We start from the raw sequence: 22,046 nt of genomic DNA on the forward strand, positions 1-22,046 counted from the left end.
TGTCAATGCTTTTCTCCTGTCCTTCCTCAGGGCCACGTACAGAGTTATTCCTCCCCATCCTTGCATTTTATCCTCACAACAACCCTGTGAGGTAGGGTGGGCTGAGAGAGATTGTGAGTGCCCCAAGATCGCCCCATGAAATCCGTGGCTGAAAGGGGATTTAAAACTAGGACTCCTGCTCAGATGCTCTAGCTGTTGGCTATTTGCAGTTTGGTAGCGCTGCAGAGAGAGGGACGCGGGTGGCGCTGTGGGTAAAAGCCTCAGCGCCTAGGGCTTGCCGATCAAAAGGTCAGCGGTTCGAATCCCCGCGGCGGGGTGCGCTCCCACTGCTCGGTCCCAGCGCCTGCCAACCTAGCAGTTCGAAAGCACCCCCGGGTGCAAGTAGATAAATAGGGACCGCTTACTGGCGGGAAGGTAAACAGCGTTTCCGTGTGCTGCGCTGGCTCGTCAGATGCAGCTTGTCACGCTGGCCACGTGACCCGGAAGTGTCTGCGGACAGCGCTTGCCCCCGGCCTCTTGAGTGAGATGGGCGCACAACCCCAGAGTCTGTCAAGACTGGCCCGTACAGGCAAGGGTACCTTTACCTTTACCTTTAGCGCTGCAGAGAGCTTGCTGGGGAGACCATGCATTAAAAAGGGACTCAAAAATAACTTAAACAAGGTTTTAATAACAAAAACAAAAACTCCATTTACACTAAATACATCAACATGACCCAACCACCAACCCATCCCCCAGGGTAATGGGAGAGCTAGGTGCTGCTCCTTATATACTACACCCAAATGCTGACACACCTTAATCAAATACAACTCAGCAGCACCTGCTATGTTTCACAGCTGTAAAGCTGGGTCTTGTTATCTTGCTCTGGCCCTTGCTCTGGCCCCTTAAAGACATACACATCGAGTGGAACAATGATGAACCTTTACATTTAAAGAAACCATTCAACACTAGCAACTTTTAATACTATACATGTCCCCCACCTTGGGGCCACATGGTAAAGGTTGGGTTGTAAATGCGCCAAACGTACTGGCCTTAAAGCTAAAGGGACCCCTGACCATTAGGTCCAGTCGTGGCCGACTCTGGGGTTGCGGCGCTCATCTCGCTTTATTGGCCAAGGGAGCCGGCGTACAGCTTCTGGGTTATGTGGCCAGCATGACTAAGCCGCTTCTGGCGAACCAGAGCAGTGCACGGAAACGCCGTTTACCTTCCCGCCGGAGCAGTACCCATTTATCTACTTGTACTTTGACGTGCTTTCGAACTGCTAGGTTGGCAGGAGCAGGGACTGAGCAACGGGAGCTCACCCCTTCATGGGGATTCGAACCGCCGACCTTCTGATCGGCAAGTCCTAGGCTCTGTGGTTTAACCAACAGCACCACCCGCGTCCTTGTACTGGCCTTGGTTGTGCATTAAACCGGCTGTGTTTGTGCCTTATTTTATCTCTCACTTTCTATTTCTCCAGAACGCCCACATCCCTATCCTCTTCTGCTTGCGACGTGTCCTGCTCCTCCTCGGCCTGTTCTATACTGGCCTTCTTCCTTTCTTTCCCATCCTGGAGGAGTTCTTGGAAATTCCTATGCCTTCCATCATTCTCAAGTAAGTTGCTTGTTTTGCGGTGGTGCCAGCAGCGCAGCGGAGCGAAGCTCACCAGGTTCCTCAAAGCTCTCGCAGAAACAGAAGGAAGCTGCCTTAAAACAAGTCAAATGATTTGTCTTCTCTAGGCCAGTATTGCCTACTCTGAAGAAAAGGTTGTGGAGTTTGGGACTTTTTAGTTTAGAGAAAAGGCAAGCTAAGAGGAATTTTATGAAATTCCTACCCTTGTTCTGTGGTGTCACTCAGAAGTCTTTGGTTGCTTTTTTCTTTAATAAGAAAAAGAAATGCCGAATTCTTATGATCTGTGCATAAATCAGGCACATTTATTTCTGTTGCTTTTACAGAATTACACCATTCAGTTCTTAATGCTTGAATAATTTAGTTTTTATACTTGTAAACTGTTTAAAGACCTATTTTTTTGCTTACGAGTTACATACAGTAATGAACTGCTGTTATTACTCTGCATAAGCTAAGCACAGAAGGGGCAAGAAGCTAGACACAAAGGTTTGCCCCCAGCTTTTGGGGGGAAATCTCATTCATCCACCCTTGACTTCTGAGAGAGAAGGGCTAGAAACCTGTATAGGGCTGTGGGTGTGCTCCTTGCACCAGCAGGGATGATAGTAAAAGGGATCCGGGCTTCTCTGTATGTTTTTGAAAGGTTGGTGCTTGCATTCCAATTTCCTACATTTTTCATGTTGAAACTGTGTTGCAACAGGGCCTTGTGGCCTTGCTCAGGCTCTGAGTGCATCTTCCAAGCCGCTTGGCATTAAAGCCCAACAAGCTCGATATCTGTGCTACACTCAGCGCGGAACAACAGGAGCCCTCCTGGAACTGCTGCTGTCGCCGAGACCATTGTGATCCCTTTTCTGTTTTCCCAGTTGCTAACAGCATGTATTAAAATGGCAGTCCTGTAAACACGAGTTCTTCTCTTCTTAGGTTGAAAGAATCAGAGAAGATCTCAAGGAGCCAGCGGTTTACAATATGGCTTACTGACGCGTAAGGCTACCTTTCCTCCTCAGCCCTTTGTCATAGTGCCGTCATTCTCCTCTAGAGCAGAAGCCTCACCCCTCGCCCCAAATGCAGTGCTTCAAAAGGAGTAACACCTCTTAGGGACTGATTTCCAACGTTATCTCCAGCTCTTCCCCTGATCTCACTACTCTTGCTGTTTGGGCTTCCCAGTGCTTCTCTGATCCACAGCTCTATATCCCAAATGGTCAGGCTCTTTGCTTAGTATAATATAATAATAATTTATTATTTGTACCCCGCCCATCTGGCTGGGTTTCCCCAGCCGCTCTGGGCGGCTTCCAACAAAGATTAAAAATACATTAAAATGTCACACATTAAAAACTTCCCTGAACAGGGCTGCCTTCAGATGTCTTCTAAATGTCAGGTAGTTGTTTATCTCTTTGACATCTGATGGGAGGGTGTTCCACAGGGTGGGTGCCACTACCAAGAAGGCCCTCTGCCTGGTTCCCTGTAGCTTTGCTTCTCACAATGAGGGAACCGCCAGAAGGCCCTCGGCGCTGGAGCTCATATTAGGCATTAGGCATATTCAAGTCTCCCGTGAGCCCAGAACACACACCTCTGAATGTTTCAGTGCCTCCCTCCAACTAGCCTCCACTGGTGGGTTAATCTTTTTTTTTTTTTTTTTTGCTGCATCTTGGCTTCCTCTGGTACCAGTGCAGAGGTGCTATAGAATTACCTGACCCCTCCTTTCCCAAGGAGGTTGCCTGTTCATTGCTCTAGCCTTGCCACTTCCTGGTTAGCAGGCACAGCCAGACATGCCACAGGGGCATATCCTGCTGATAATGTACAAAGTGCTGGTTTGGGGAGGAGCCAAAACTCAGTGGCAGAGGACATGTTTTCCAGGCAGAGAATCTCAGTTCCATCCCCTTAGAACAATCAGGAAGCAGGTGTGAGAAAGATGTTGCTTTGCTTTGTGAACCTCTCCCAGTCAGAGTAGACAAAGCTGGGCTTAAACACACCCGAGGCCTGGTAGATAATAAAGCCCATCCTGTTTACCCATACTTTGAAAATCATCTGATTACGGCTGCATTCAGACAACACTTTATTCCATCTTCCCAGTGTTTCCTTACTGGTCAATTTCTACCTTCTATGTGATCTTTCACACATTGAAAAAGCCGTTCAGGAAATCTATGGAATCTAGTGGAGGCTTGGCACTCATTTCTGTATTAATTGGGGGGGGGGGCGGATCTGTTTGCAGCCTCATAAACTTGAGAATTCATGTTGTAATTTTACATGCTGACATTGGGGGCAGTATTCCGGCTGCATGCAATTCCAGCATGCAGTTCTCTCCCGCCGTTTAAAATTTAGCAGAACATGGCAATTTTATCAATCAAAGAGCCACAGTTCCATAACTCAACAGGAGCCTCGGTGTGAAAGGAACGTTAGAAGACATGACAGAAGTGCTAGCGTAATAACCAGTAAAACTAACACAATAAACTGTAGGTCTAAGTGCAACTTGTTTTGCATTAATTTGTCGAGTGCCTGGAGTGCTAGTTTAGTGGAAAGGGAGGTATAGCTACACACACACACACACACACACACACACACACACACACACTGGTACCTCGGGTTAAGTACTTAATTTGTTCCGGAGGTCCGTTCTTAACCTGAAACTGTTCTTAACCTGAAGCACCACTTTAGCTAATGGGGCTTCCTGCTGCTGCTGCCTTGCCGCCGGAGCACGATTTCTGTACTCATCCTGGAGCAAAGTTCTTAACCTGAAGCACTATTTCTGGGTTAGCGGAGTCTGTAACCTGAAGCGTATGTAACCTGAAGCGTATGTAACCCGAGGTACCACTGTATATATATATGTATGTATATGTATATATGTGTATATCACACCTTTGATAGATGTGCCAATGATCTTACTATCCTATCATTGCAGATTGTTAATGAGGAAAGCATTATTTGACCACCTCACTGCTCGAGGAATTCAGGTACGGTGTAACACAGATCTTCTGAAATTTTGTGTGGGAACTGCTCTGTTCTGTGCCTCCCAACTAACCTCAGAAAAGTGTGACATAAACAACACATTAAAGAACTTGGCATGTGTTAAGTGGGATCCCACATAGTTCACTCAAGCGCTACATTAACTCCCACCTCCGTTCAACCTGTAGCCAGGGTGGGGAGCCTTCTTGCCTCCTTGGGCCAGATCCATATCGGGATCAGCCTTGAGGGCTGAATTTGACAGCTGGGTGGCGCCTTCCACCTGTCAGTCACTTGATGTCACATTGGAACTTCAAAGCACCTTGCAAAGTGCTGCTAAGAGGAAGTTTTTTTCTCCCATTTTAGCAGGAGATTCTGTGCGAACCCCTTTCTTACTGGATCTGGTCTGCATGGAATCCTGCCAAACTGAGCACAATTTAACCCCTGCTCATCAGCTGATAGGCAGAAGCTGAATCCTGCTCAGTTTGGCTGTGCACCCCTGTAATAGGTGCACAGCTGATGCAGGATTTAACCCCACTTTCCCACCCATCAGATGACTTCACAAGCAGGTAGGCATGGGGGACATGGCCTGGCAGGCCCCAAAATTGACCTCTGCTGGCCAGAGGTCTCCCAACCCCTGCTTTCTGGGATTCTAAGGAAAGCCAGTTTGAACATCCTCTTTCTGATGTGCTGCTGATGCTTTGAAAGTGACTTATCTGATGCCAAGAGATACTTAACTCCTTCTGACTGACCTAGTACCTGAGCAAGTGACTTCCAGCTCACATTATACTAGCTTTGATCACCCTGTATGCACAGCCACCACGGAGCATCCCTGCACGCTGGAGATCATGCTTCTGGTCCTCATAACAGCAGGGCTGGCTGTTGTTTTTCAACTTACGGGAAACATGGATGGGCAGCATTGCTTGCCCTTCTCACCTCTGGACAAGCTTCACGCTCTTGTCTTGATCCTCCAGTCTTTCTTCGTCTTCCCTCCCTCCCCACCCAAAAGCCGAGGGCAAAGGGAAAGAAGCTTGTAAAAATCAACATGCTTTTTTATTCCCCAGCATCTCCCCTTGGGGCTAGGAAATCCTGCCTCCCAGGAGAGCAGCATCTACTCAGGGTGGACAATACTGAGCTAGTTGGAACATTGGTCTGGCTCAGCAGAAAGCAGTTCTCTGTGTTTTTACCTTATTATAAATGTTAACTATATTTGAGTTTTTAATGCTCCTTTTCCACTGTCTTTTATTGGGGGGGGGAGGTGAGAGAGAGAGGAGAGAGATTTAGAGGTTTAAATTCTGTTAAATAAAAACCGTTTAGAGGTTTAAATTCTGTTAAATAAAAATTAAACAGTGGGTGACAAGACTAATGAAGGATGAATGTTAGCAAATGCCAGCATTCCTGCTTAGGTTCAGTTTCAGTTGAGGCCTTAGCCCATGGATAGGCAAACGAAGGCCTGGGGGCCGGATCCAGCCCAATCGCCTTCTAAATCCGGCCCGCACACAGTCTGGGAATCAGCGTGTTTTTACATGAGTAGAATATGTGCTTTTATTTAAAAAGCATCTCTGGGTTATTTGTGGGGCATAGGAATTCGTTCATTATTTTTTTTTCAAAATCTAGTCCGGCTCCCCACAAGGTCTGAGGGACGGTGGACCCAGCCCCCTGCTGAAAAAGTTTGCTGACCCGTATGACTTAGCCAAAAGCAGCCATACGCAAAAGCTGTATTAGGAGGCATTATCAGTCACACATCCATTGTGTGCCTTCTCTCCCTCCAGGTGTATATCTGGGTCCTCAACGAAGACGAAGAGTACCAGCGAGCGTTCGATTTGGGCGCGACAGGCGTGATGACGGATTACCCCACGAAGCTGAAGAACTTTTTGCACACCTACACGCCTGGGCATCAGAAAGACAAGGAAGGGTAGTTCTTGCAAAGAGGAAGGGGGGAGAGTACACAATCCCCGGACAGCGCCAAGCCAAGGAGGAGCAGCAGCAACACCCCCCCCCCGACACACCGGCAACCTCCTGCCTGAACTTTTCAGTGACATGCGCTCACCCGACAATGAGACGTAGACGCAGCTGGGTTTTATTACCTCATTCTTAAGTCATTACACCTCTTAGAGATTGCACACAGCTATATTTATTTTAAAATGTAAGCGGCATAGTTGTTATGTAAATAGCTTGATTGGCGGGTGTTGCACCCTGGTCTGACGAGACGTCTCTAGGAAGGAACCTGCCGACAGGGTGATTCCTAGAGGTGGTAGGTGTAACTTAACCGTATTCGTTGCTAGCTCAGATTCCACCAAGTTTGCACATGGAAAACATTCCAGCGGGACACTTTTTTAAAAATAATAATAATAACAATAATTTTACTTAGTTGCCTACTCTGTGTAAAATGTTCTTAGTGGACTGGCTGACGCGGCCGTAATTGTCACATTTTCTTAGTGAGGCAGAAAGAGGAAAAGAAGTAAGAGCTGGGGAAACGGACAAGCTGGACCTTTCTCTCTGCTAAAAGCCCCTGTCTGACATCCATGTTTTATTTGCTGAGGACAACTGTGAAGAGGGGGTGATGAACTGTTCCCCGATGGCTACTCCCCCACCACCCAAATCCGGTAGGCTGCTCTAAGCGCTGTTTGACGGCAGACACTGTTTGCTCCATGCGCCATTCCTGCCTCTTGAGCAGGCTATCTGGCCACAGCAAATCTTGGCCAGGGAACTCATGGCGGCCAGTCCTCTAGCATAACTCATGAAAGTTAGCCTTCTTTTATGGTGTGTGTGTGTGTGTGTGTGTCCAACATCGAACCCTAAAACTAGCAATAGTGCTGTTTGTATTTATGTAGGGATGTCTTGGCCAGTTTGTTGTACGTACTGCCACGTTTTTTTAGCCTGAAGCATTTTTGGGAAGGGCTCGCACTGCAGTCATTGACTCCGAGTGGGAGCAGAAGACATATAACAGTAAGATGCGACACCACTTTTCTGGGGCTGATGGTATCAAAAGCTGCAACCTTTTTTCCCACCTGGCCTGAATTCAGAATGTAGAATAAGCTGCAATTCTTGTAGATTCCAGGCTCACCTGCCTCAATAGTCATAAGCCTAGTAGCACATGCCACATTTTGAACCAAGAGGCTGAAATTCCCAAAACAAAGCCTCTCTAATTGACTGGCATACATAGAAAGAGGTCTCTGCCCTTTGTACCACTGTTGGAACACTGTTGCCTCCCCAGGAGAGGTCTGGCATAAGAATTCCTGGAGCAAGTGCTGGATCCAAGGAAAGCTCTTAACTTCGCCTCTGCAAGTGCGCTTTGGTTAACTGAGCTGGTCTCCACTCCCATGCACAAGGATGTCTTCTGACCTACTGACATCTAGAGAAAATAGCATCACGTTTACTTTAAAATAAGTCAATGTTTTAAATATAAGGGGGTGGCAAGCCACAGAAGAAAGGTATGGAAAACCAGTGCAGTTCAAGACATAGACCTAGGTTCAAATATCCACTTGATTAAAATAAAAAGTAGCTAGGATAGTTTAGAGCAGTCACAATCTCTCAGCCTAACCTACCTCACACGGCAGTTATGAGGATAACAGGGTATTTTTTTAAAAAAAACAACGGCACTGTAGACCACCCTGAATTCCTTGGAGGGATTTGATACAAACTGTGACTTTAAAAGGCCTTTAAAGTGTAAGCGTTGAAACTGTAGCATGTATATTCCGAAGTACACTTCTGTGTCGCCTCTCCTAAATTTAGCTTAAACTGTACTGTGAGGGACGTAGCGGTCTCTGGGTCAGCGAATTAAAAAAAGAAAGAAAACGCACCTCTCTGAGCCATGTCTTTGATGAAACGGTTTCCCTCGTTAACCTGAAAACGGTTTTCAGATTGAAAGGGCGCTCCCACCACCGCTCTGCCATTGCAAACCAGCCATGCCTGTGCACCTTTGGTGGCCTGGCTCTTGAAAGCATTTTAATTCCACTTCAGATCTCGTTCGCATCACCTCTTCCAGTGAACGTGGTGGTTCTTGCCTGCCTGCTACCCTGTGTGAAGCACTTGCCTAGGGAGGGAATCGCAGGCATGATATGTAGACCTTCTTGACCGAAAGCCCCTTGCTACCTCAGCTCTGTTGCCTTCCCCTCTTCCAGCCCCACACTCCACGTTATCCTTGCTCAGTTCCTTGGGGCAGGGAGCATGTGCTTGCTTATGCTACTCTGCAAACCCTCCATGTACTCTCATGCTCACTTCTTGGCAGCGGATGTCGCCCATTAGGTCGAATGAGCCCCACCAACCTCAGTCTACCCTCAGCCCAGCCCCTCCTCATCTGTTTTGCCTGCCTTTCAGTAACGGGGCGGCACTGTCGCTGTCAACTCTTCCAAGTCCCAGTGTTGCCTTCGTGGAACTCAGCAAGGAGTCTCCCTGACTTCTGCCCTACCAGTCCCACCGGACGCCAAACAGCACTGAGAAGAAAGCTTTTATGAATTGGAAGCAAAAGAAAAAGTGTCATTTCAATTCCACTTGACTCCTCAGCCGGAATCAAACAAAGCAGTACAGTCTGGTCGTACTTATATGTGAGGGATGTTTGTGTTTTAGATTGTTAGTCTGAATTCACCTAAATGTGCAATTCCCCCCAAAATTGGTAGCCACATACATTCTGAGATATTATTATTATTATTATTATTATTATTATTATTATTATTATTAATTATTTATACCCCGCCCATCTAGTTTCCCCAGCCACTCTGGGCGGCTCCCAATCAAGTATTAAAAACAATGCAGCGTTAAATATTAAAAATTTCCCTGAACAGGGCTGCCTTCAGATGTCTTTTAAAGATAGGATAGCTGCTTATTTCCTTCACATCTGAAGGGAGGGTGTTCCACAGGGTGGGCGCCACTACCGAGAAGGCCCTCTGTCTGGTTCCCTGTAACCTTACTTCTCGCAATGAGGGAACTGCCAGAAGGCCCTTGGCGCTGGATCTCAGTGTCTGAGCAGAACGATGGGGGTGGAGACGCTCCTTCAGGTCTACCGGACCGAGGCCTTTAAAGGTCAGCACCAACACTTTGAATTGTGCTCGGAAACGTACTGGGAGATAGTTTTATTTATCAGCAGGGTATTCTTTGCTTCCTCAGCTGCACTCTGCCAATGTGGATTCAAGCTTTCAAGCTTAATAAGTAAATAAATTGCACACTAGGGGAAAGGGAGGGAGGGGGAAACTTGGGCACCAATTTTTAAAACAGTTGTTACAATGGCCAGCTTTCATATTTCACACACCCTTCTAACCCTTGAGACATCTTGCCCTGATGCCACTAGAAAAACGCAGCTACCTCTTCTCCACTCTGCAGGTGAATATTTTCCCTGGCTTTGCACATCCTGGGCCATGTTTATTTAAGCTGTGGTACCTCTCTCTGCCACCAGGGGTCACAGTAACTCCGCGTTTTCTCCATTACTCTCTAATAGTCTTGTGCATTAGAATTAATTCAGCTGAGAGTATTTCTCTCTCTCTGGCCTGTGAATGATGCAGGATCTGCAATGCAGCGGGCTGATGTTGTTTGAAACCAAAGATGCTCCTCCAGCCTCTCCAGAAATCCTGCTACTTTTTGCCACTTTTTTTTAATGTGGGTGGGCTTTAACATATGCCTTGAGATTTCTGACAATTTTGAAAGGTAGAATAGCAGGATGCCAAAGTTTTTTTTTGTTTGTTTTTGATTTCAAAAGCCTCCAGGATACTTTTACAAGAAAAGTTGAAACAACATTATCCCAATTGTCCGGAGGCCTGCTATGGTCTTCCGAGATGTGTGTTTGTTCCTCTTCCTGGGGAAACATGCAGAAGGAAGGTTGATATAAAGAGATGACAGTGGAAGAAGATTCTCTGTAAGGCCTGCTTGGGATTAAATTTCACAAGGCAAAGCTTCCAGGTGCCACATGACCCCAGAGGCAAGAGTGAGTGACCCAGCGAATGTGAATTTTCCTCTTCTTCAGCAGACTGGTTTCTGCATGCAAACAAACACACACACAGCTCTCTCGCTCCCCCATCCACGAAAGCACAAGATAGGACCAGAGTTCAAAGACGCATCTCAGCCGGGCAAACACTCAAAAGGTGCAAAGCAGGTCAAGTGACGGGGTGTGGTCTGGGGAGAGTTCTTGAGGGCCAGACCCAGAGGGCAGCATTTGATACCCCGGGCCTGAAGACCCCCTCTCCCAATAAACCATAATTGGATCTATGCAGAAATAAGAGATTTGGGTCTACACTTCTAGGTTTTGGCCCCCTTAGGCTCAGAGGGTTGCATGCATGAAGCTATTCTTGTTTTCTCCCCTTCCCTGGATAAGAAGTCCTAAACTACGTTCCAGGTATCAAGACGAAACATCTCCCCTTATCTGTGATGCCTTGAGCCTTGTTGACGGAGGGATGCTGCAAGATGTAGTAAACTTATTTGTGCAGAGTACAGACACACATGCAGCCTCAGCCATAGTGGGGGCAATGTTTGTCCAGCCCAGGTGAGTGGCAGAGCCCATGCTGAAGTTCCTGGGCTCAACCCCCAGCATCTCCAGGTAAGGCTAGAAAAAACTCCCTGGAAAGCTGCTGCCAGCCAGCGATGGCAACATTTGAATTAGGCAGATCAATGGTCAGCTGCGGCAGGAGGTGATTCCCAGTGAGGATGACACTGATACGGCTTGCAGGGGCGTTGTGTGCCTTGCAGAGATGATACATGCACAACTCTTCGTTCAAAAAGCTTTCGGTAAATCTCAACGGTTATCAGGATTAGCTGGGCTGGATACCCAAATGGGGGAGCACCAGCAAGATTACTATATAGCTCAATCTGACATTCTTGCGGAGTGGGGTTGAATTGTCCAAACAAGCCATCTGCCAGTTGTTTTTCAAACGGTGCTGGGTGGTTGCTTTCCCATTGTTACAACACGTGGCTTTTCCTGGGAATTCCTTCTCAGGCTAGCTGAAATGTTGATGCATTAGATGTGTTCTTTCTTGCTTCGCTGGCACGTTCCGTTGTGCTTGCAAACTCTGAAGAGCCAAGAGATTTGGAGAAAGCAAATGATCTTAGCACATCCTAGGAGCTGGGCCAGTGTTCTGAACTGTGGTGTTAGATCTCCAGTAGCTCAAGTGGTGTTGGCAGTCCATGCTGCTGAACCCCCTCCGATCTACTGACAGTGATGTTTAAAAAGGTTACTTGCTGGTGGGCATGTGGCGAGATCTCATGGAAGCGGCCCCTTCATTTTGAGAGGTTACCTAACAGCATGTGGCTATGATACGATACGATACGATAATCTTTATTGTCATTGCCCCATACAGAACAACGAAACTGAAAAAATCTACATCAGACATTCAAAAACCAACAAGCCTGCTATCCCAGCCTGGTCAACCCCCTAAAAACTCTGATACCCCATAATTAAATATAATATACTCCCATAGAGACTACCTTACACTGCGTTTAAAACCAAAAGCACATTTGGATAGAAACTGCTTCTCTGGCGGCTAGTCCTAGTCTTTATAACCCTGTACCTTCTTCCAGGTACAGGTACAGGGGGATGCAGGTGGCGCTGCGGGTTAAACCACAGAGCCTAGGACTTGCCGATCAGAAGGTTGGCGGTTCGAATCCCCGCGACGGGGTGAGCTCCCGTTGCTCAGTCCCTGCTCCTGCCCACCTAGCAGTTCGAAAGCACATCAAAGTGCAAGTAGATAAATAGGTACCGCTCCGGCAGGAAGGTAAACGGCATTTCCGTGCGCTGCTTTGGTTCACCAGAAACGGCTTAGTCACGCTGGCCACATGACCTGGAAGCTGTACACCGGCTCCCTCGGCCAATAAAGCGAGATGAGCGCTGCAACCCCAGAGTCCGGCACGACTAGACCTAATGGTCACGGGCCCCTTTACCTTTACCTTTTTATCTACTTCCAGAAGGCAGAAGCTGAAAGAGATCAGCTAGACCTTTCCCTCAATGTGGCTTGCTCTTTGTCCTTAATTTTCATTGCATACATCTTCACCCAGCACAAAGTTAAACTGCGGAACTCACGTCCACAGGACGCAGTGACGGCCACCAACTTGGATGGCTGCACAAGAGGATTAGACAAATTCATAGAAAAGGGGCTATCGGTGGCTGCTAGCCACAATGGCTCTGCTCTGCTGCCACAGCAATGCTTCTGAATACCAGTTGCTGGAAGCCACAATGGGGAGAGTGCTCCTGTGTTCAAGTCCCGCTTGCTGGTTTACCACAAGCATCTGGCTGGCCACTGTGAGAACAGGATGCTGGACTAGATGGGCCAATAGCCTCATCCAGCTGGATCTTCCTACACAACTCTTATCACAATTATGCATTTCAGATCATTCACTTCCAGGTGTGGTGGCATGGACAACATTACATAATAAATGCATCTGTGTCTGCATTGCCTCTGCCGTCCTTCGGAAAGAGAATTTATTTTAAAAATGGGGTTCAAAGTAGAATGTGAATCGCGGAGCTATGCTTCCCCCGTCAAACCTTTGGGGTTTCATTTGCAAGCCAGTTTAGTTCAGGCTGGGAAGCGGGTGGCGCTGTGGGTTAAACCACAGAGCCTAGGACTTGTCAATCAGAAGGTCGGCGGTTCGAATCCCTGCGACAGGGTGAGCTCCCGTTGCTCGGTCCCTCTACCCCTGCCAACCTAGCAGTTCGAAAGCACGTCAAAGTGCAAGTAGATAAATAGGTACTGCTCTGGCGGGAAGGTAAACGGCGTTTCTGTGTGCTGCTCTGGTTTGCCAGAAGTGGCTTAGTCATGCTGGCCACATGACCCGGAAGCTGTATGCCAGCTCCCTCTGCCAATAAAGCGAGATGAGCGCCGCAACCCCAGAGCCGGCCACGACTGGACCTAATGGTCAGGGGTCCCTTTACCTTTACCTTTAGTTCAGGCTGCAGGCAGAACTCTCAGGAAACTGGATTGTCATGAAGAAGATGATGATGATGATAGTATTTATACCCCGCCCACCTGGCTGTGTTTCCCCAGCTGACTCAAAGCATTTGTCCATCTAACTCACTACTGTTGACATGGAGCAGCAGTGCCTCTCCAGGGTCTAAATCTAAAGAGGACCCTGTGACCCTTCTGCTGCTGTTGGACTCTTCATCCCATCAGTCCTGGCTAGCTCAGGGATGATGGGAGCTGTAGTCCAACCGTGACTTTAAATCACCACCTTAACCGCCCCTGGCCCAGAAGTCACTGGTGTGTACACTCACCCTTTCACCTCTGATAAGCAAGGGAAACAGGTTACTGGTTCCAAAACCTGATTGACTAGAAGTAGTGTGTGTGTTTGTGTGCTTAAGGATGGGGGAGAAGCTTGGTTCAGTCCACATTTTGATGCAACCAGCCCCTCACCTAAAGGGCACATCCCAGAACAGTATTGGAACCGAAACACTGCTATTCTTTTTTTGAGACACACAGTTCTCCAAACTTCACAGTGCGGTTCTCCCACCAAAAACATGCATATTTGGGGGAAGGTGCTTAAAAGGCGGCGGAAACAACAGTGAAAATGACATTTAAAATGCACACTCTAGGAGTGTGCTACATTAAAAAAATGTATATAGAAGGAGAAAGGGAGACTAAAGTGCTGGCTTTTTTTTTTTAAAGGTCCCACAATTAAACACATAAATGGGGCAAACTAGGAATGGAGCAAACTGGGAACAGCAGATTAGAAAAGTCAGAAACTGAAATGGACTGATTTATCCATCCCTCTGTCATTCGTTCATTCATTTAACCACACTATACCCGCAGCTCTCACAACATAAAATCACAGTATAAAAAACACAAAATACATAATAACAACAAAAATAACCTGCATCACAGGGTTGTTGCAGGGGGTTAAATGAGGAGGGGAAGAAGAACCATGTTCACATCACTCTCAGCTCCTTGGAAAAAAAGGTGGGATATAAATGAAATGCAATGCAATGCAATCAATCAATCAAGCTTGTGTGTTTTATTTATTTCATAAAATTCATATACTGTCTGATTGCACAAAAACCCTGTATGCCATTTCCAAAAGGAATAAAACAATAGTTATCAATAAAAAACAGCTATTTGAAATGTTAAAAAATAGTTCAGATCAACGATAAGATAAAGCAGTTTAAAACCTGTGTCCCGACCTCTCTCTGAAGGGAATCCCATCTTCCATTGCATTCTGCAACAGTCCTCTCAAGGGGGGAGTGGCTGCATTTCACATGCAACCAGCACCACCCAGCAGATCCTGCACTGTACAGTATATACCGTATTTTTTGCACCATAACACTCACTTTTTTCCTCCTAGAAAGTAAGGGGAAATGTCTGTGCGTGTTATGGAGTGATTGCCTACGGATGGCGGGGGGATCTGCTGCAGTCGTGAGAGGATCCATGGTTCCCCTTCCTTCCCTCCTCCGCGGCTTGCTTTGAAAAAGCAAAGCGGGAGAAGAGCCGCTGAGTGGGGAGGAGAGAGGGACAGAGATCCTGCTTGCTTTAAAGGAGCAAAGCGGGAGAGGAAAGGAGTCTTCTCCTCTTATACCCCTCTTCTGCATTATTAGCAGCATCCTTCTCCACCCACCCCACGCATGTTCCTTGTCCCTTGAGTGCTTTTCCTTCCCTCCCCACTTAAAACGTGGTTACAAAGCACGGATCCACATGGATCCTCAGGATTTTTGCACTGGGTCACCCAAAATTCACCATCAGATCACATAGCATGTCCATGGCTACAGCTTGCACCCAAAAAATCACGTACCCACTGTTGCCTGGGGCCGCAGTGGTGCAAAAATGTGGTTACAAAGCATGGATTCACATGGATCCTCAGGATTTTTGCATTGGGCTACCCCAAACTCACTGTCAGATCACATGTCTGTGGCCACAGCATGAACCACAAAAATCATACATCCACTGTTTCGTTTAGAATATTTTTTTTCTTGTTTTCCTCCTCTAAAAACTATGTGCGTGTTATGGTCAGGTGCGTGTTATAGAGCGAAAAATACGGTAAAACAAGAGCCAGGCCCCCCTCTCTTCCTCATTGTCTTTCTCTGCATGGAAACCTTGCCTAAATGATCCTGCTTCTTCTGGCACCCAAAGAATCTTGGGCACAAAGGGAGCTGTCCGTCGGTCATGTGTGCAATGTGATCCCTTCATTTATTTGCTGCACAAACCATGATCAGAGCTGTTTTAAAACGGGGGCGGGCGGGCTATTGGCTGCCTGAAGCTGGTCCCGGGTTCAATCCCAGCCACTTCCAGGTAGGGCTGGGAGAAACTGCTGCCTAATATCCTGCAAGAACTTCTGCCAGGCGGTGTAGACCAGGGTTGATGAACCATTGACTCTCCAGATGTCACCGGACTCCAACTCCCATCATCCCTAACCACTAGCCATGGTGATCAGGGCTGATGGGAGTTGGAGTCCAATAACATCTGGAAGGTGCTAGTTAGACAAAGGCTGTGTGTGATGTGCTCAGTTATTTCTCTTCTGCTGTCTTTACTGCCTTGCCGTTATTGCATGCTAAACACCCGTCAGTCTCAAGGTTATATTTTGTTTTGACAAAATAAAGGGATATAAATTTTTAAAACAGCATAAAAATTAAATGTTAAAAGTATCTGTCTAGCAGGGCTTGGAAACAGCAGACTTGAAACAGCGGGAGCCTGGTCAGACTCCAACACAGTAAGAAAGAGAAAAGTCTTGCGGGACCTGCAAAGTCCAACAGATTCATTTCATTTCATTTTTTCCCATTATGTTCTATTAATTTTCAACATACACAATCAAAAGTCAATTTCATCTTTTCTCTTTTCTTTGTCGACTTCCCACCCCGTTTTCCATAGAGTTTCTCCTCTTCTGCTGCACCCTATCTTCTATTTATTAAATCATAACCACAATATTATAATCTAATCACTTCTGTCGTTCATAGCTCAAATTCTGCTCGTGAGTTCATCCTACTATAATATTTCTTTAAATAGTCCAAAAAAGGCATCCATTCTTCCATAAAACCCTTGCCATTGGATCCTCTTAGTTTTGCTGTTAATTTTTCCAGTTCTGCATAGTCACATTATCTTACTTATCCATTCTTCAGTCCAACAGACTTATTTATGGCATCGCCTTTGTGGACTAGAGTCCTGTTCGTCAGATGCATGAAGCCTTGCACTTGGTGGGTAGCTGTGATGCCTATAGGGTCTGGTAGGGCGGAAAGCAAGGAGCCCAACACCAGGTGGCGCTAGAACCCCTTATTGGCAGAGCCAGGACTTCCTTTTATTTGTCCTGAGTTTCCCAACACTCAGTCTTCTAGTGTTATGAGCGAGGGAGAAAAACCTTTCTCCGTCCACTCTCTTCATGCCATGCATAATTTTATAAACTTCTTTCTTTATACCTGTTATGTGTCCTGCTGTTGCTGGTGAGTTGCTGTTTTGGGTTCGGAGGTGATCTGCAAGGAATCGCAAGCCCTACACCCAAGGCCAGTGAGAGGGGAGTATAATTATCCAGATTCTGGATGCTAGTGTCATAGGCTGGGCTGGATGGCTCCTTTTGAGATGCACAGCATGTAAGAACAGCTTGCTGTACCAGGCCAAAGGCCCAGCTAATTGAGCATCCTCATTTTACAGTAGCCCACCAGACGCTTGTGGGGAAACCTCAACAGGGACCACAGCCCAAGAGCACTCTCCCCACTGCCTGCCCCGCAGCAGGCAACTGGTATTTCCAGCAACTGGTATTCAGAAGCATTACGGCTTCTGCCAACTCTGGAGGCAGGGCATAGCCATCATGGCTAGTACAGTCGTACCTTGGAAGCCGAACACCTTGGGAGTCAAGCGTTTTGGCTCCCGAACGTTGCAAACCCAGAAGTAAGTGTTCCGGTTTGCGAACGTTCTTTGGAACCCGAACGCCCGGTGCAGCTTCCGATTGGCTGCAGGAGATTCCTGCAGCCAATCGGAAGCCACGCCTTGGTTTCCAAACATTTTGGAAGTCGAACGGACTTCCAGAACGGATTCCGCTTGACTTCTGAGGTATGACTGTAGCCGTTGATCATGGAACCTCTAAACGTTGTTGTGTTGGCATCCTTCTGTCTTGGCAGACAGTGGAGAAGTGCATCTTGGGGGGGGCAAAGTCAAACTGTTGGAGAGTTACAGTGCCTGCTGTGGCTGTAGAAACCGATGCGGGAGAGACATGTTTTGTTGCAGTTGGGGCAGAGGAAGGCGTCTGGCTGTGCTGATGTAGGTTTATTCTCTCTGCACTCGTCTTGGCTGTCATTCCTCCTTTGCTTAAGCCAAGCGCAATTCTGACTCCCACAACCTTAACAAGTAAGTTCAAATGATGCAATTCAAATTGTTCTAGGATTGGGGTTGGGCTGGGGGTCTCTTCCAACCCTGTGGTTTTTACAGCTGTGTAAGGTTTGAGTCTGCAGAAGAGGATAGTTTTATTTTATTGTATTTTATTATTTTATGGTCAAGCTAGTGTCTTATGTCAAACAGATAGTTTGGCACACAGATAGTCTGGGACATTCTCTTTTGTTGGAACCTTTGCATAACTAAAGAGTTGGCTGGGCACAAGTGATTTGTTGCCATAGCAGCTAATAACTGGAGACCCTTCTGGAAGGTGAGCTGGAGAGGGCTTGTTTTTCTTCCTCCCCTCTCCCCTGGAGGTGATGTTATTGCTGTGTGTGAAAGAGAACAGGGAGGCTAGAAACAGAGGAAACTGCCTTATTCTGAGTCAAACAACTGGTCCACAGAACTCAGTATTGTCTACACTGACTGGCAGCAGCTCTGCAGTGTTTCAGGCAGGGGGCATTCCCAGTCCTACCTGGAGGTGCCAGGGACTGAACTAGGCACTCTGCCCACCTGGGATTCCCAACAACTGGTCATAACCTGCATCAGCCCCAGTCAGCATGGCCAATGGTCAAGAATGATGGAGGCTGTAAGCCACAACATATGGAAGGTTTGGGAAAGCTGTCCTGAGCAAAAGAATAAAAAGACACAAATCTGACCTCAGAAATGGCAGCATTCAGAAAGGAGTAGGAGCACATTTCAAGGTGTCAGAGCATTCCCCACTGATGTTAGAATTGCCAGACTTGAAGGATGGAGTTTAAAAGGAAGGCTCACGAGTGAAGCTGCTACATTGCAAATACTGGAGACATCCAATGCATTTCATTTGGGACTTAATAGAGACAATGGTTTGCAGTTGTAAATTCACTCAGCACTACCAAGTCGGTTTGTTTCATAGCCTATCAACTGCTTCCCTAAAGAGTCTCTGTGCTTATCCTGCCTACATTGTAGCTCTAATCTGAATGGTCACTACCTGCATTTCTGGCATTTCTGTTTTCCTCTGACCCCAATGCATACATCTCTCCTTCTACTGCTATGAACATGTGAGTGTGAGTGTGTGTATACACCCCTGTAACTGAGAATCACCGCCATATATGGGGAGGAAGTAGACTCTAGTTCAGCACACCTTGGGCCGGAATAACAAATGCGTGCTCCTTCAACTTGCCACAAGACTCTTTGGGGTTTGTTGTTCTTGTTTTGCAGTAAACAACCGGCAAGCGGAATCCTCCTGATACTTATCTCCTGGCCAAGCCCACAATCCTAAACCCAATTAACTGGGGTGGTGGAGGAAATAAGCACCATTTAATCCAATGCAATTTACTTCTGAGTAATCACCTTGCCAACAAAGGTCTGTATAGTTAAAGCTATGGTTTTCCCAATAGTGATGTATGGAAGTGAGAGCTGGACCATAAAGAAGGCTGATTGCCAAAGAATGGATGCTTTTGAATTATGGTGCTGGAGGAGACTCTTGAGAGTCCCATGGACTGCAAGAAGATCAAAAGTATCCATTCTTAAGGAAATCAGCCCTGAGTGCTCACTAGAAGGGCAGATCCTGAAGCTGAGGCTCCAATACTTTGGCCACCTCATGAGAAGAAAAGACTCCCTGGAAAAGACCCTGATGCTGGGAAAGATGGAGGGCACAAGGAGAAGGGGACGACAGAGGACGAGATGGTGGGACTGTGTTCTCGAAGCTACCAGCATGAGTTTGACCAAACTGCGGGAGGCAGTGGAAGACAGGAGTGCCTGGCGTGCTCTGGTCCAGGGGGTCATGAAGAGTCGGACACGACTAACGACTCAACAACAACAAATCCAATGCAATTTACTTCTGAGTAATAGCCATAGGGGTCCATGGGGTCACGAAGAGTCGGACACGACTAAACAACAATAGCCATAGGACTGCAGATCGGCAACTTGGGACACCCGCGCCTCGCACGATTCCAAGCCGTTACCTGGGAGCAAGCCCCATAGAGGTGAACGGGGCTTGCTCCCGAGGAAGCCCATTCCCCGCTCCTCCGCCTTGGCCCGGGATGCTGCACCCCGCGGCCCCTTTAAGGCGCGCTGCGTTCGGTTTGTTATCTTCCCTCCCACCTCCCATGCTGGCGGGGCCTCCGCGCTTGCCATTGGCTGCCTGGCCGCCCAGCTGTTGTCTGCGCCTCTCAGCTCCCTCTTCCTCCGAGCTGGGGGGGGACAGCCCCGGGACCCTAACCCGCCGCCGCTTCCCATTGGCCCCTCGGAAAAAAGGGGGCTGCGGCCGCCGGCAGCCAACCGGCTGGGTGTTGCTAGGTGCCAGGGCGCGCCCATTGGCTGGCTGGGGTGGCCATCAGAGGAGCAGGGGGAGGGCCCTCGCCTGCCCTTTATAAAGGGGAGGGGGGTTCGCTAGCGGGGGTTGGAAATCAGGGGCGCCTTCGGGGAAAGGGGAGGGAGCTGCAGAGCTGGAGGAGGCTGGATCTCTCCAGGGGGGCCCTGCTCCTTCTGCGCGCCGCTTGCGTTGCGGGAGGCTGGAGAGGCTCCAGCGCCGGGCAGGTGCGGGTGAGTGCAGAATTGGTCCCGATCGATCTGTGTGGTGCTGCTTTTTTATAATATCAAAATGTGTTTTTAATATATATATATATATATATGTTGCGGGGATCCAACCTCCAGAAAGCGGGGTGATCGGGGAGTGGAGGCGCGCCAAGCACTTGGAAATCCAGGGATCCCGGAGTTCTCCATTACGCACGGTGCGGGGCGCAGAAGGAAAACAACCGCCGCCGTGCGTAATGAAGAACAACTCCGGGATCCCGGGATTATTTTGGGAAAGCGGGTGGGGAGGGCGATCCTTCTGGCCAGATCCGACTCTTTCCCGCCGCCGCCGTCCTTCCCCCCCCCCCGCCCCGCCACTCAGTCCAGGAGGGAGATCGGGGGCTGGATCGGCGCCCAGAGGCCAAATCGCCTGGGAAGCTGGGGATGGCGCGCGCCGAGCGAACCGCAGGAGACGTGACGGCCCTGTCTGGAGCTGTGTTCCAGCCTCGCCAAGGGTCACTACTTAATACCCGGCGTTATTACGCTTTTAATCTCCTGCCCGCTCTCCTCCCTCTCCCTCTCTCTCTCTGTCCCGGACTCTCCCCCCAAAAAGAGCATCTCTAGGGCTCCCTGGATTCCTGCTTGTTTTCATTTATTTCCTCTCCTGCCCACTTTTTGAATTGGGAAGCTGGGTTGGGGGGGAACCCCCGTTCTGTAGGCACAATGCAATGGCAGGCAAGTCTACTCGGAAGTAAGCCCCCCTGGGCGCCGGTGGGGCTTGCACTCTCTTGGGTTGTGCCCCGCGTCAGGCGTACTGGGATGGACCCATTGAAATAAAACGACCGTGGCTCTTACAGACCCATTAATTCCAATGGGTCTACTCTCGAGTAGAACTTCGCTGGATGCCATTCCTAGTAACTGCGTGTTGCGGCCAGTACTGGATCTGCTCAGAGCAGGTCCATTGACTACAGTGGTCCGCGGCTGAACCTCTTCCGCTTGAGGCGCATGTGTTTGAGACCCAACTTATTTACGTGATAATAAGTTGCTGTAAACTGATTTTAACGTTGTGCTTCGATTGTTGTAAGGACCTTTAGGGTGAAGGGCCGGGTATAAGCGGCCCCATTAATTTAAATAGGTCTACTCTGAGTAAAAGGTAGTTGACTGCAGCCCTGTGTTTAGAGGTGCAGCATTTTTACTGAAGGAAGCCTAGATCCAGCAGCTCCCCCCTTCATTTCTTTCCAGGTTTTGAAATGGTTTATTTGCTGCTGTTTAAGCTTTTCCACAGGTCAACGTGGAATCAATGCGGAGCCTGGGCAGAGGGCTGCCTTTCTCTGTTTTGATTCCGGTTTGCGTCAATCCCCAGGGCTTGATTTATCAATGGTACTGTGCAATTCGAAAAGGATTTGGAGAGGGTGCAATTGGGTGCCCCTTTTCACAATATACCAGAGTCCTGAGGACCCTGAGTGAGGCTGCTTTTGAGAAAGTCTCTCTCTCTGTGTGTAGCTTGTGGGGTGAGCTGTTCACAATTATGCCTGGGTACCTATCTCCCCATTTATAATTTCCACGATTACAAAACTGTCTAGGGAATGCGTTTAGGGCGGAATAATCCATCGCAGCGTTAAGTCGTAACAGTGTTTTAAATACGTTTCAATCTCTGCAACATCTTGCAACATTTCAGCCCTTGCTTCCTTTCTCCTTTTGCCACAGACCCATCAAGTATCAGGTTGCTCTTATGCCCATTTTACACAT

General features: G+C 48.0%; 2 protein-coding genes and 1 long non-coding RNA gene across 5 annotated transcripts in view; all 3 read left to right on the top strand.

The window, feature by feature from the left end:
- GDPD1 (glycerophosphodiester phosphodiesterase domain containing 1) overlaps positions 1-8,341 on the top strand; it is a 29,746-nt gene extending 21,405 nt beyond the window's left edge. Inside the window, exons 7-11 of one of the 2 annotated variants that reach the window (XR_008327753.1) lie at positions 1,457-1,590; positions 2,524-2,583; positions 4,499-4,550; positions 6,312-7,000; positions 7,049-8,341. Coding sequence is in view for 1 of the 2 variants with exons in the window: in XM_053366886.1 (XP_053222861.1) it covers positions 1,457-1,590; positions 2,524-2,583; positions 4,499-4,550; positions 6,312-6,458 (393 nt within the window). In the remaining variant the exon portion in view is untranslated. Of the gene's footprint in view, positions 1-1,456; positions 1,591-2,523; positions 2,584-4,498; positions 4,551-6,311 lie in introns of both variants that reach the window. The other variant, XM_053366886.1, reaches the window with a different exon arrangement.
- A 1,439-nt stretch (positions 8,342-9,780) lies between these two features.
- On the top strand, positions 9,781-10,737 carry LOC128402542 (uncharacterized). Its single transcript, XR_008327737.1, has 2 exons — positions 9,781-9,858; positions 10,232-10,737. It is a non-coding gene; the product is annotated as an uncharacterized LOC128402542 (long non-coding RNA).
- A 9,457-nt stretch (positions 10,738-20,194) lies between these two features.
- Positions 20,195-22,046, top strand: part of YPEL2 (yippee like 2) — a 52,007-nt gene continuing 50,155 nt past the window's right edge. Inside the window, exon 1 of one of the 2 annotated variants that reach the window (XM_053366524.1) lies at positions 20,195-20,327. The gene's annotated coding sequence lies outside the window, so the exon portion shown is untranslated. The remainder of the gene's footprint in view (positions 20,328-22,046) is intronic. The other variant, XM_053366525.1, reaches the window with a different exon arrangement.

Source organism: Podarcis raffonei, chromosome 15 (assembly GCF_027172205.1).
Source record: "Podarcis raffonei isolate rPodRaf1 chromosome 15, rPodRaf1.pri, whole genome shotgun sequence".
Classification (NCBI taxonomy): Eukaryota; Metazoa; Chordata; class Lepidosauria; order Squamata; family Lacertidae; genus Podarcis; species Podarcis raffonei.